Raw genomic sequence first — 14,903 nt, 5'->3', positions numbered from 1 at the left:
TAGAACCCAAGGTATGGTGCAAAGAGGGGTCCAGAATGGGAATGGGGAGCCATGCCTAAAACTCTGCCCAAGGCACTAAGAAAGATTTGACTAAGAGGGGAATTCTAGACCTCATAAATTAGATTGTACAAACTCTGGATCCTGTTATCTTCCTCTGAAGAGTGTAGATTTTTGTGAATACCTATTAAATTCCCTGCTTATCATCTTGATTTTGTGGAGGCTTGTTTCTCACACTTATTGGGAGAAGTCTGTTTTGATTTCACCACTGGTGTTAGGATAAATCTGAGACATAGTCTTTGCTCTGAATACGCAGCGCCTTTGGGGTTTCAGTAGAAACCCCCAGGTGTTTGTGAAGCTCCTCCAGCTAAGTGGGATCCTAACTCCACACTCTGACTCCAGTGCAATGGGAAGCAGCTGAAATTTTCGATTAGCTTTTCCTGCCTTACAGCTATTGCTTTACACTGTGCTCCTTGGAGTCTCCCCATTGCAAGCATAGTTCAGGAGGAACTGACTCTGGGAACAGAGTTGATATGCAGATTTGGAGCATCCCTCCTGCACATCTCCCTGGGATTTCCTTCTTCCAGTGCCAGTTACTCTGTTAATTCTAAACTTCATCCTCTGACACCTCAAGCCAATAACAGTGGAACTTTCTGCGTCCCTATCCGCCCCCACCCCGTGCTCTGTGGCCAGGAGGGTGCCCTCCAGGGAAGAGCAGGATAAATAACATGTGTAATTATAACAATATGTAGTTCCCATCATTCAAGGGTCAAATCTCCTCCGGTATCTGTCTGATTTTTGTCACTCTAGTGCCTTCAAATCTTTAAATTTTTTTTTCTGGCGGTGTGTGTGTGGGCGTGCATGTTTGCTACTTTGTCCGTAGTTTATCATCACTATCAGTGGGAGAGTGAGTCTGATACAAGGTACTCCACCATTACTGGAACTTTAATTCTTCTGAATACTGTGTATTTTGAAAAAAAATATTTTTTACTGTATCTATGTTGAATTGTGTGTTTGGGGAGTCTTAAAAAAATTCAGCATTTAAAAAGGGAGAGGAAGAGTAAAAGATAAAGTATTTATGCATTCTGCCCTTTTCTATGGTTCTGAAAACACCCTCATTCAGTGGGTTCCCACATCCTGGTACTCTGTGAGTGCTCTAAATTGAGGACAGTAAATTCCCTGACAAGTAGATACACTGCCTTCCCCCCCCCCCCCCCCCCCCCCCCCCCCCCCCCCCCCAACCGAGACGTGGCTTTTGAAAAAAGGCTGATCTGGTGTGAATTTTGGATCTGCCATTTATTAGCTCTGTGACCTTGGGCATGTCACCTAAACTCTCTGAACTTCCATTCCTCCCCTATAAACTGAGGTCAGAATACTGATCTCACAGGGATTGAGGGAACAGTAAATGAAGTAACATACAAAGTGCCTCGCACTTAGTAACTGTTCCATAAATGTTAGTTTCATGATTCAAGAGGGAAAGCATTCCACCTCTCTGAAGTAAGGTTCTTGTTCTTGCAGTTCTTACTGAAAGCTGTTCGATTGTTTTCACCTAAAAACTGAATGTCCCAGGCTGTCTGTATAGAAATATTTCATCTCGCTTGTTAATTCCCCTTGGCAAGTAAGCCAGCCAAGAGCCTAGAATAGAAGTCAAGGGAAACTGACGTTGGCTACACAGCAGGGCCGGCCAGGCCCCTGGTGAGTCACAAAGGTGAGCGAGGCTCGGTCTGGGCCAGCCTGGTGTGACAGCCAGACAACGGGCAGATGGAGACCAGAAGCCCCCAGGGAGGAGCCAGGGCCTACAAAGGTGAGTAAAGGGGGCCTTGGATAGGGGCGGCGGCAGGATGGAGCTCCACCTACCGGGCCCAGACAGGCCAGAGTGAGAGGGTCACACTGCCACGGAACCTGCACATTTGCCCAGGAGAGACGGGGCCGGCCTCCCAAGCCCAGAATGGGCCCCCGCTTGCAGTTTTAAGAGGGATTTCCTGTCTCCTCTTGGGTAGGGAGGCGTGGTGATGGGGGCAGGGGTTGCTGAGCTCAGATGCGGCTGGAAAGATAGAGGAGGGGGAGAGGCGGGCCAAGCAGAGCCGCCGCGGGGCAGTCAGGCCTTGCTCGATGTCTGGACTGAAACCGGGGTTGCGTCTAAGCAGAAGAGGACAAATACGGTTTGTCTTTTTAAAGAAGAGTCCGATGGCCGAGAAGCAGCTGGACCGGAGGAGCAGGAAATGGGCAGGACCTGCCCGATCCAGGCAGTTTTGTGGGGAGACGATGGGGTGGGAGGAGGGGCCACCCTGGTGACTTTAGATCCAGGAGGGATTGTGGGATTTGATGAGTCACCGGATACGGGTCTGCAAGAGTTTGGAGCAACTGCAATTTCGAGGTGGGGACACGGGGTGGGGGGGGGGACACGTTAACTGAAACACAGGGACAGGCGCTGAAAGAACCAGGTTCTGTGGATTCTCTCATCAGTCTCACGAGGTCGTCATAACTGCCCATTTTAGAGCAGAAAGCCGAGCCCTGGCACCACCGGGAACCTGCCCGAGGTCACTTGGTGGCTGGCAGACTCACACAGGGCCTGGCCCATCGTCTGTGGGCCTGAGCCCAACCAGTGCGAACCAGTTGCTGTGCTGGGAAGGCCAACTCCAGACAGACAAGGAAAGAAAAGAAGTCCTGACTCAAAGCATTTACCCTCTCCGGGGGTATAAATACTCCCACCTCGGCCGATTGCAGGCTACTGGACCAGGGTGGGGTCACCGAATGCAGGGTTGGGGAGAGCTGCCCACTCCAGCCCACCGCTGACCCAAACCCAGGTCTGCCTGGTTCTGGGGCCGCTTCTCTCCCCCCAGTGCCAAACCAAACACTTTCCAAACCCAGTTCTTTGTATTTTTATGCCCTGCCCTTCATCCCAAACTCTCCCGGGTTTGTATAACCACAAGCTGGTGCATCAGCTGGGTTATAAGGAATGGCATGATGGATTCACTGTCCCCCATCTGTCCCCACCCCCAGCCCCGGCTAGTTCGGGAGACCCAGGTCTGTGAAATCCCCCGGAGCCGTATTCCAGCGGCGAATCTATCTCCCACAGAGAGACATTTTGCTGAGAGAGCCCAGGACATCCTGTGGGGCACCCCTCGAATCTGGCTTCCATGTTGCCTGAGGAGCCCCACTTGGCGGCACCCCTACATCTGCAGGACAGAGAGCTGCTTGCCCTTCAGAACCCCGCCACGGCGACTTCTCGCCCCAGGTAGGAACCGTGTTGCTACTGTCCCAGTCCGCAGAGGGGTTCGGTTTGCACAGCATCTGTCTCCAAAGTTGGCAACTCTACATCCTCTCCGACAAGTCATTTTGAGACAATCTGCAGCATCAGAGTGCCAGTCTATGCTAGTCTGTATGTGTCACATGCTCTCCCCAATCTTGCAGTTTGTGGACATTTTCCTCCTAATTTGGGACTGACTGTGTGGAGGCAGAAAAAGGCAAACACACGGAGCCAGAAATAGGGCAAGCAGAACCTCACCCTAACCCCAACCGTGCACTTCAGTGGGTGACGAGGGGACAGACTTTGGGGCGAAATAGATTCTGTGATAAACTCACCTCCCAAAGCAACACGGGGGCAGCCGTTTGCTGCAGCCATGACTGGGGGGCAAAGGGGGGCAGCGTCAGGCCCTTAGCCAGGAGGTGAGGGTGGTGACATGGCCCTGCAGGGCATGAGCTAACTGGAGGGTCCCCAGTGGGGCAGGTAATGGAAGCCAAGCATCCTCCTAGCTCGGGGAAGACCTGGCAGCCAAGCCCCAGCTCCTGGGCAGGCACAGCGGCCGAGACTGTCCAGCAACCTGCCCGCGCCACCCCCCCCCAGGCCCGCGGGATACCGTCTGGGGCTGGACAGGGCTTTCCCATCCCGCCAGGCCGGCGGGCCATAAAAGTCACATCCTCTTGAGGATGTGGCCCAGCCAGGGACTGCCCTGACAATCCGCATCAGACAAACTGGGCCTGGCAAGTTTTTGCCGGAAGGCACATCCTTTTGGGAGAAGGAAAGGCCAATCCCCAGACCTAATTTTAAAGAAGGCCCGTGAATCATAACCTCAAGCGCTCATTACCGATGACTGCATGGCGAGCCCCCCCCAGCCCTCTGCCCACTCCAGCCCGTGGACAAGCGCTAGCCCCGGCCTTCCCTGAGCCCAAGACCGGCTCTCAGAGATCTCCGGCTCACTGGGGCCCAACAGGGGTGTCCAGCTGTCCTTTGCTAACCAGGAGACGCCCCACATCTTCCTTCATCGTCTGCTCTCCAGGCCCCAGGCCTTAACCAGCCCACAGCCGAAACCACCTTCCAATCTAGTCACGCGCTTTGGCTTCCAAGACCTACAGATGCGAAGTGACAATAAGCTATAATTATGATATAATACCTAGGGAGTCCTCCAAACCTGCTGAGAACATGGGAGCGTGGTTGGTAGTTCCATCTTCGAACACTGAAAGCGAGGAGGGATGCCCGGTGCCTCTGGTCACGTCCACACCTCGCCCCGCACCCCCACTGCCTTGTGAAGTCTGGAAAGAGCGGCGCTTATCTCGAGCCGGCCACGCCCCTTCCTGACCCCTGCCCTCCCGTCTCCTGGGACGGATGCCTGTGGCCCGGGAGCCGAGAAACGGACCTTGTTCCCAAGCAGGCCGTCTGTCTGGAACTTGCCTCTCTTCACTCCCTGACTCACCCATAAACCCATCTGCCTTTTCTCTCACTTCGTAGTGACTCAGTGATGCAGTCCCAGAGTTGGGTTTGTGGGGCTGCCGTTCTCATGGGATGGTGTAACCCAGATTCTGTGTGCAATATTCCCCTCGTATTTCTGGAAGGTCATTTGGCTGAGTTCAAGTTTATTTTTAAAACGTTTTATTGGAATTGCTAGCAGGCACAAAATGTCAACGTTGACCACGTCAAATACCAAATGGCTTCCTGTTAAGTCAGAAATAGGCCAACACCAGGTCCCTCAGCCCTAGAGGTAGATGGCTCACTTCTGGAAATCTGATGGTCCAAGCACAAGACGGGCTGTGTGCCAGCGAGGCTCGCTGCCGCGTTGTTCGGGGTAGAATGTGGGGCGCTCGAGGCGGTGGACACTGGGAAAGTTCTCAACTCTACCAGAGAAGGCAGCCATTAACGATGATTTCAAAGGACCAAAAGAGGGGTTTCAAGTGTGCCGTAAAGGAGCAGGGGAGCAAGTGGCTACACCATATGTTCACCACTGCATCAAACTCTAAATATGTTACCAAAACCCCAGAGGAATTCACCGAAGTGGGAACAGGGTGGTGGAGGAGGTCTTTCCTTCTTGACTCAACTGCCCAGTATGCATATTTTCATACTGTGATTAATGACAGTGTTATCCACAAGGGGAGACAGACTTAAAAAAATGCAAAATGCTTCCTTCCCAACTCCTTGAATGTGCATTTTAGGACATTTCTAGCTTTCCGAAGGCATTTTGAGCCTATGGCTGAGAGTTCCCCTTTTGTTTTGTAACAGGAAGTGAGCCTTTGCCTAAAGAAAGACCCAAACTTAATTCAGAATTAATAAATGTGAAGGTCACTTAGGGATTTGGCTAAAAGCGTTTTCCTTTCTCCAGTGGGAACATGTAGGTCGCATCGAGCCAGGCATGTGGTGTTGAGTCGTGGCACATCAGCAAGAGGAAAGGGAAGGTGGCAGCCCAGAGGCTTCGCTGGCTTAATTGTGACAAACTGCTGGATGGAGAGAACCGTTTAGGTAGATTCCAGAGCTTGCCTGATATGCATTATTAAATGACTTGATCAATTTCTTGTTATATTTTCTCATTAGAAATCAGTCAGGCATAACAACTCTTACTGTTTTAAAGAATATGCAGCTAGAATGTTCTTTAAAGGACAAAATTTTGGTTTTGATTGTTGTAGTAAGACAGGAAAACCCTCATAACTGGAATAGAATAAATGGCAAATTAATGCATCGAAAAAGTATCTGACGACAGGCACCTAAGTGGTTTAACTGCCCTGTTGACAAACCAGCCCCTAATCTGGTTGGCCCTATGGTTTCTGGTTGGAGATTTTTATATTCCCACCACCACCCTCTCCCCACCACCCCCCTACATCCCTGCAGAAAGCCCAAAACCCTGAAGCACTGCAAAACTAACAGGAGGAGGGTTTTTTCCTACTGGAAGTCATTGCTGTAATCCGATCCGATGCATTGCAACATTGACACTTTCACTGCATTTACACCAAGTTTGACGAAGCAGACTTGGTATGAGCAGCCTTTTCCTTCAAGTGGAACAGAAGCCCATCCTTCGAGGGCTTGAAAAAGCACAGTGGGACCCACTGAGGTAGGCACAGCCCTGTGCAGCCACTTCAGCAGACAGACCCCCCTCCCTGCCGGCCCCCAGTCACAGGGGCACATAAGCTCCTTTGCAGCAGAGATTACAGCAATTTATACGCAGTAACACAGCCTAATCCCCCAGGGCGGGCACCAGCGCAGGTGCAGGCGGGCTGGCGCTCATTTCCCTCCACGACAAGAAAGCACAAGGACAGAGGCTGAAATCTGGGGCCAGGGCGGAGCCCCGGAGCAGCTGAGAGCGTCCAGCAGGCAGGCAGTCCTGCAGGCGTTCACCTTCCAGGACAGACCTTTTACTAAAGGGCAAGAGAGCCGGCATCAGAATGCCTCTGAAAACCCACCAGTCCCCTTCACTGTCCTCCAGGCGACCCTTCAAGGGCACAGGATTGAGGCAAAATGGGACTGTCGTCCGCGTCCCCCGTGCCTGCGGTCTGAGCAGCAGAGAGAGCACAAGTCCGCGGAGCCGGGGCTGAGGCTTGGCGAGCTTCGTGAAGGGGACAGGTCTAAAGGCTGGGCAGGAAGGGGGCACAGAGACTGAGAGCTTGATCCGCCGGGCTGATGGAGTTCGGGGAGACTAGGGAAAGCCGTTTTGGAGGGTCAGGGCTACTTCCGTGCCCTGAACTCGGGAAGGGCCCAGCTGTGGGCGCGCCAGCAGCACCTGCCCCTTCTGCTCTCAGCACCCGGTGGGAGGGAATGCGCCTCCCTCGCTCCCGGGCTGCCTACTTTGCAGCCAAGAGGGACTGCCACATGACGTGTACTTTGTGACCATGGCCCTGTCTCCAAACATCGAAGTCCTGGAATGCCAGGGCTCCATGTGCATACTGTGGTCTCATGTTGGCCCAGAATAGCAGTGCTGGGAAAGCGATCCCGCCTCCCAGAGGCGAGTACAATCAGTGTGTGCCCCAGGAGACAGGGCTCTTCTGCTCCCACACGTGCACCCACGCGCACCCACAAGCCCACTCGGCCCTGCCCTCCCCTCCAGAAATATGTTTGCCAAGTCCTCAGAGCACCAGGTCTCTCTGTCCTGCAGCAAGAGGCTCACCTGGGCCCTCGTGCCCAAGCAAATAAGCATGTGGTTCTCACTGGTGTAAATGAGTTGTTTAAAATGCTACCGACCTAATTCACCTATGATTCACACCACCCCTTCCCCACCAGGCCACACAGACCTGGTGGTTCTTTGTGGGAGGGCCCCCAGGGCTGGATGGCTGGAGGGAGGAGGAAGGCTCCATTTCATGCCTCTGTGCACCATTGTGACCTTCCCCCTTCCAACCATCGTCACTAGGAGTCTTCATTTTTAAGTATTGTTAACAGGAGTTATCTGGTTTGTGGGGCTATGGGCCATTTCAATACTTTTCTGTATTTAAAATACAGTAATGCACACTAAGTATAAAGTAACAAAGGAAACAAAGAGTAGAACTAGAAAGCCCTCAGAGTTCTAAGAGAAGCAGCAATTATTTCCAGGTCACGAGTGTGGGTGGGCCACGGGGCCACGACTAATGCAGTGGCAGGGAGGCGGGCCGCATGGATATTCCACTGCAAGGAACACACAAGATGGGGAACTGTGTGCTAACGGCAAGGCTGGGGACAGTGGAGGACACGGTCCTTCTTGACAAGAGGGCTCAACATGCCGGGGTACCATGGGCAAGAGTCCAGGGAGGAAGACTATGATCACATGACCATAGAATTAAGTCCAGCTGTGTCACCTCTACACTGGAAGGGTCCGGGGTGACACCAGAGTGGACAATGGGAGAGTTTCAGTTGGCTCTTGGAGGATCAGCCCAGTTGGCCAGCACAGTGGTGTGCAGAGAGAGTTCCAGACTGAGGTCCGAGCAGGAAAGACCCTGATGTCCCCACAAACTTGGAGCCCAGTTTGGTTGGAGGAGGTTCCTAAGGAGGGGACCTCTAGGGCCCGCTCTCTGGGCAGGAAGGCACTGGAACTGCCAATTTGGAAGAGCACTTTAGTAAGAGGGACCCTGGCTCCGCTGGAAGAGGAGAGGCCAGGAGGAGAGTGAACCGGGAGGCCAGTGGGTGCAGACTCCGGGCACGGCACGACCAGGAGAGGGGGACCAGAAGAGGTCCAGCAGCCTATTTTTTTTTTTTTTTTTAAGATTTCATTTATTTATTTGAGAGAGGGGGGAGAGAGAGAGAGAGAGCACGCAGGGGTGAAGAGCAGAGGGAGAGGGACAAGCAGACTGCCTGCTGAGCGGGTAGCCCAATGTGGGGCTTGACCCCGAGATCATAACCTGAGGTGAAGGCAGACGCTTAACCGACTGAGCCACCCAGGCTTCCCTTCGCAGCCTTTCTAAAGGCGCACTCGTGAGGGAGGGAGGGCGCCACCTCCATAAACATCCACGTGGGCATCAGGAAGAGGAACAGACTTGAGCAGGAGTGGGAGTAGGAAGGAAATGGTGAACTTTAACAAAGGGTCACCATGATGCTGGACAGACATTCAAGCTTGACAAGGTCACTGCTCATACAACCCCCATCAAAAATCCTGACAGTTCGCTATCATGATAGAGAATTTAAATTACTTTGTCATCAAGGTGCATACTGTGCTCTTCCTTACTGAGGAATAAAAATGTGCTTTCTTCCGAAGAAAAACTAAACATTCCCACAAAGTAAATGACAATTAGGCTGAATGACAGCAATTCCTACTGAGCACAATGTTATTATACTGGGTCTTAACTGTCATTACATGGTAAATACCTGTCCTGGGAGTGGGACTGGCTTCCACAAAGCTTGCTACCTTGACATCAAAGGTCTTACTTTTTTTGATTCTTCGATTACATAGCAACTATACACAATTTATCCTGTAGTTAGATCTATCCCAAAACTCCGAGAATGTTCGTGCACACAGCCTCACGTGGGCATTGTTAAAATGCAGGTTCTAATGGGCCCAGTCGGTCCCACTCTGGGGCCAGGAAGGTGCACGTGTACCAAGAAGCTAGATGAGACTTAGAATGGGTTTGAAGACCCTTGTTCTAGGGAACACAGATTCAGCAAGCTGAAGAGGAACAAAAGTAAAATTCATCCTGGGGGGGTGGGGCACCTGGGTGGCTCAGTCGTTAAGCGTCTGCCTTCAGTTAAGGTCATGATCCCAGGGTCCTGGGATCGAGCCCCGCATCGGGCTCCCCGCTCCATGGAAAGCCTGCTTCTCCCTCTCCCACTCCCCCTGCTTGTGTTCCCTCTCTCACTGTCCCTCTCTGTCAAATAAATAAATAAAATCTTTAAAAAAAAAAAAATTCATTCTAAGGGACAATAGCGGAAGAGGCACTTGAAAGCTTCACATCACTCCCAAACTGCAGTCTACACAAAATATTCCCCTCAAATAACTTGGAAACCTTTAGAAATCAGTGTTTCAGAGTTTTACTCTTCAAATGTAATACAATTCTTAGCTAAAACAGGAGTAATGAGACAAAATGGTCCTGAAAAGTACAATAGAAAAATACTGTTCACTGGTTTATTTTCCCAAATGAGCAACAGACTATTTACAAATAAGCAGATCTCCAACGATGTGTATTAAAATGGCAAGTCTATTACTGACCGAAATCTAAATGAAAAAAAAAAAAAACAACAATTTATTAAGGCACATTGGATCTGTGAGTTGAAAACAAACGTTCTGGTGTCATGACAGACTGCATTTCACTTTTGTCCCCAAAGCATGCGAGCACCAAAATTGTCATAGAACACTTAGTATTTAGTAAAACAGGAAGGAATGTAAAAATTGAGGAGGGAAAAAGCGTTTTCAAAAGGAAATCTTTGGAGATCAGTTTACTGCAAATAAAAGAACACTAAACACACTCCTGATACACATAAATACTAATAACTAACAGGTACTGGAGAAACGGCAGAACTCTAAACAATGGATATTAAATAAATTAAAGGTATTTCGGATACAAAGAATAAAACAAAACAGTAATTAAAGAATGAAACAACCATTGCCACCAATAATGTAACGCAGACACGATGAAGTGAACAAAACCAAAATACGTTTTCCCCCAATGCTTCCATGAGGGCGGGTTTTTGCTTCTGCTTTAACTTGTGTACATTAGATTTATTACAATAATTCTTCTTTGCCATTCTAAATATTAATAATAGTTTACCCTTTAAAGAGAAGGGTCAGGAAGAGGGAAAAAAAAAAAAAATGCCAAATCCTTCTTGGAATTTAATGCCAGGTCCGTTAAGCCACACGAACGACCACAAGAACAGCCATACATCTAACTGTCCTTCTCCTCCCCTTGTTTTTAAAACTACGTGACCACGATGAGCACAAGTTTGGGGGAAAGAATCAACTTTGGAAAGCTCTCCCGACCGTGATGATACAGTTATTATCACATTTCCTTATTTTACAACTGGAACACGAAATGGCTTAAAAAAAAAATAAATCGTCGTAAAAAAAAAAAGACAAAAGGTAGAATCTGTGCAATGTTAACAGTTACAACAAAACATTTACCAGGGTTACAGTGTTTTGTTACAATAATACTTTGCAGGAACGTTCATGTTTTCAGCCAGACGACTGTAGCAAGGGGGTGCGGGGGTTCTGAAAAGGAAATGCATAAAAAAACAAAACCAAACAACAAAGTTTTGTTCATCAGGTACATTTCAAGTCATCATTAAGCAGGTCTGCTACACCAACGTTCAGCAAGAAAATGTGTTCAAAGGCAAACATGATCACATTTTTGTTCAAAAAGCTCAATCATCAAGGAGTCCTTTGTAAGAAAATCATGTGTAAAATATATCCTTGTATGGACTTCAAAAACGATCTGATCATACAAAAAATTTTTGAAAAATAAATTAGATAATTAAAAACGTCTCTTCCAGCAGAGCTGGATGTTAGGCTGTCCTCACTGAGCCATTATTGCTGTTTTTACTGTAGCTTGGGTCGTGTTTTTCCAGCCACATTTCAGCCAGCTGCTGTGTGGACCCATACGTGGATGCTTTGGACCCCAAGCACATTTTGTACTGTTTAGGATCGAGATTGGGATCACAGAAGACAGGATGGTGGACATGGACCACTCCTACTTCTTGGCTCCTGAACGTCTTCAAACCTGCCTGGACAACCTTGTTGAAAAGGTCCACATCCTCGAGCCCCCAGCCTTGGATGGAAACGTCAAAGCCACCGACTCGGACAAGATCTCCCTTGTAAATGCAAGTAATGCCAAACCCATAGTTTCTCCAGAAGCCAGTCTTCTGAGTGAAGGCAAAATGGTTATCGCTGGGAACTTTCCCACTATAAACAATCTTTGGATCGTACTGGCTAAAGATGATTGGAAAATATATTTGTTGGCCCAGAACTGTATTTGCTCGACACCGCTGAAGGAACTCTGTAGTAAAGACGAGGTCAACGTCACAGAAAAAGAGCAAAGATTCGTTACTGAACTGGGCAGACCCCACTTCAAGGGCCAGAGCTCTTGAAAACTCCCCAGACACGGGCAGAATCTGCATGTCCGCTTTGGGGTACTTGATGCGATAATCTCTCATGAGTTCAACTTGCCTGGCCTTGTCGGGGTTGGAGTCAGAATTGAAAAGCAGAACCACGAGCTTGACGTTCTGATTGGGAGTGAGACATGTCTTCTCAAAGTTTCCCATAAATCTCACAAACATGTCGAAACGCCCGGACAGCGGAATCAAGATATTTATCTTTTTCTCTTTGGGTTCTTTGTGCTCGTTCTTTGAGCCAGGGAGCTGAAAGGGAACGAGCTTCTTTAGGGAATTGGAGAGGAAGGACAAGGATCCGGATTCCTGATTGATTCTGTTGGCCAGCTCCCTGGCATCCAGCTCCTCGTGCTCCACGAACTGGATCCTGCTGAAGGTCTGCTGCAGGTACGCGTGTCTCCGCACGGGCACGGTCACCTTCTTCCCCTTGTGCCTCTTGTACAACAGCAGCAGGTCCAGGATGTACTCGGCCCCGTACATGGGGTTCACCCGGCGGTAGCCATACTGTATCTCCTTGAAGTCAATGATGCGCCCTCTGGTCTTGGCGTTGGCGTTGATCATCTCCATGACCTGCATGACAATGTCATCCAGGGCCTCCCTCTGAGCGGAGTCCATCCCTCTCCGAGGGGGCTGGCCCTCGGCGGCCGAGTACAAGTACTTCCCGGTCAGAAACTCCCACTCCAGGATCTCCTCCCGTTGGCGGGGCTGAAAGCGCATGAAGGAAGGGGGGACTCCCAGCTGCAGGTCTTCTTTGTGAATCTCGGTGTTGCTGTACCGACCCATCAGGACGATCTCCCGGTGCAGCTGGATGGTGCGGTGGCGGAGCTCGGCGATCTTTCGGCTGAGCATGTAACTGTGCAGTCGGTACTGGTAGGGCGGGTTTTTGTTGGGGTGCAGCGTGATGGCTCGGTGGATTTTACTGTTATGGAGATCTCGAATGTACCCCTTTTTGTTCTGTTCGTAATTCTCATAAAAAAGCTGCTGCATCTGTCAAGAAAAAAACAACAAAGAAATATGGCTATTTTGGTATCATGTGACTCTGTCCCTCTCTCCTCGCCTTTCCTTACACACCTGCATAATCTTAAAAAAAAAAAAAAAAACTCTAAATATTAGAAATCTTTGCAAATGAGCCGCAGCATACCAGAGTCCTTAGGGTAAAGCCCAATCTCCAGCAGTCCAGTGATATTAGAAGAAGAAGAAATATCAACTGCTTCAAGAAAGAAGACTCATCAATAACCAGAGTCGGCCCATATAATTCTGCAGGCAAACAGAATTATGAGAAAGTTTTCATACAGAAAAAGTGTGATCTTGAGATCACAGTGCCCCAAGTCAGCATAACTGGAAGAGAAGGCTGGGTCCCCACCAAGCCCATGTGAGGAACCCAAGCGCCAAAGTCCCCCCCACTGAAAACTGGCACCCAACAGGAGCTGCTGCCTTTCTGGAACAGCAGGCCCTGCGGCTACCCCTGTCTGGGAATAAACTGCATCGACAGAGTGAAAAGGAAAACTCCACAAGTATGACCTGATGCAGGATTAATACCACTTCTGGTGAGCTGAAGAGAAGGAAAGAGGAGGAGGCCGGCCGACGGGAAGGGCATGCGGTCGGGGAGCCCAAGATGCTGCAAGGTCACTGCAGGTGCACACGCTGAAAATCCTTTCAATGCCTGCTTGTTTCCTGTGTCAAGTGCGCCCCCCCACAGCCTCTGTGCAGGCGGGGGTGGGGGGGGTGGAGTGGGGGGGTCCTGTTTGCTCAGCACCAGGTCTCCGGCAGGCTCAGAATGTTGAGCTAAGAGGCAGGCAATGCAAAGGGGCTCATTATTCCACCAACTCACCCCCTGTCCTTTGATACCGGTTTGGGGGCAAGGAGGACAAAGGTTGGAGGTCCATCAGCCCAAATGGGGCATGTTCCCTCAAATCAAACAGGGAATGTACTTAATTCCCCTGTACGTCCGAGTGACGAGATGATGAGTGTCTACAATGCCTCCTGGAACGAAGAATAAAAACCTACAAAAAAACATCTTAGTAACACTTGAAGTTGGTATGTGATCAATGAGTCCTGTTTCATTTGTGGTTCGTTTTTGGGTTTTGTTCATACGCTAAATACTAACTCCTGATAGGGTGATATGTATTTGAACCAAGCAGTTTCTCTGCCGTTGGAAAGTCTTACTTGTTACTTTTTTCTTTCCTGACACATGGCAATCACCATAACAGAAAAACATAGGTTAGCATTTTTACATCCCATTTTCTTCTGTACAATACTACAAGCTACCAATAAATAAAGCCAGTAAGAGTAAAAAGAAGGGAACCACTTCCAAAGAATGAGAGAGAGAGAGAGAGAGAGAGAAGGGAGGGAGAGGGCGAGGAATGCAGGCCGGGTTCTGTGCAAGGCCTCCACCCACATCCACTCGCTCACTTAATTCTCAGGGAGCTGCGAGTCGGGTGAATGCTGACCTTCTCAAACTCAGCTCTCCTCTCCTGGACGAGGTCTGTCCGCAGAGGGGGACTTAGCATGGAATGACAACATCTCGGAAGGGCCCTCACTCTTTTCAACTTCGCTTCCTACATGGTCTGTGACCAACACAGGACATGGGGACATGGAATTAGCCACTGACATCATTTCCAAGCTGTACAATTAATTAGCAAAGGCGAAGTTGAACAGACGCAAGAGCAGAAGCAGAGCACACGCAGCCCTGGAGAGCATCCGGGCCAGGAGGCAGCGGGCCCACACAGGGTGCGTCCGACCTCTTGCCCCCGTGAGCCACGGGAAGCTGCACCATGGCCGGAAGCAAAGCAGTGGTCTAGGGCCTGCTTAGTGGGGAGAGCGTGAAGCAAGGGAGGCCTGAGCTCCTCCAAGGCCCAGCTCAAGGCCACAGAGTGGGCGAGGAGAAGCACTACATTAACCTAAACGCCCGAGGCAGGGGCTGGCCTAGGACCCTGATCTTTTGCCTTTCTTTCCATATGGGTTACAACAAAAGAGGTTTCGGGCATTTCCTGCCCAGTGTGCTCCCGTTCATCTAGCCTAGCCGGGCTGCGTCCTGGGCGCCAACTGCACGGCATGGGCACAAAAGTGTCCTGGGAGGCTGCCAAGCCAGGAAAAACGCATCCTGTCCGCAGGTACTAGGGACATGAAGCAAGCACAGCCTGTC

At 50.1% G+C, this 14,903-nt stretch overlaps 1 protein-coding gene across 1 annotated transcript in view; it reads right to left on the bottom strand.

Moving 5' to 3' along the window:
* Positions 1-9,768: 9,768 nt before the first annotated feature.
* Positions 9,769-14,903, bottom strand: part of CHSY1 (chondroitin sulfate synthase 1) — a 70,157-nt gene continuing 65,022 nt past the window's right edge. Inside the window, exon 3 of the mRNA XM_044918003.1 lies at positions 9,769-12,745. Coding sequence (XP_044773938.1) covers positions 11,156-12,745 — 1,590 coding nt within the window. The 3' untranslated portion in view covers positions 9,769-11,155. The remainder of the gene's footprint in view (positions 12,746-14,903) is intronic.

The sequence above is a fragment of the Neomonachus schauinslandi genome, chromosome 9, assembly GCF_002201575.2.
Source record: "Neomonachus schauinslandi chromosome 9, ASM220157v2, whole genome shotgun sequence".
In the NCBI taxonomy this organism is placed as follows: Eukaryota; Metazoa; Chordata; class Mammalia; order Carnivora; family Phocidae; genus Neomonachus; species Neomonachus schauinslandi.
This window is presented reverse-complemented; position numbering and strand designations above follow the sequence as displayed.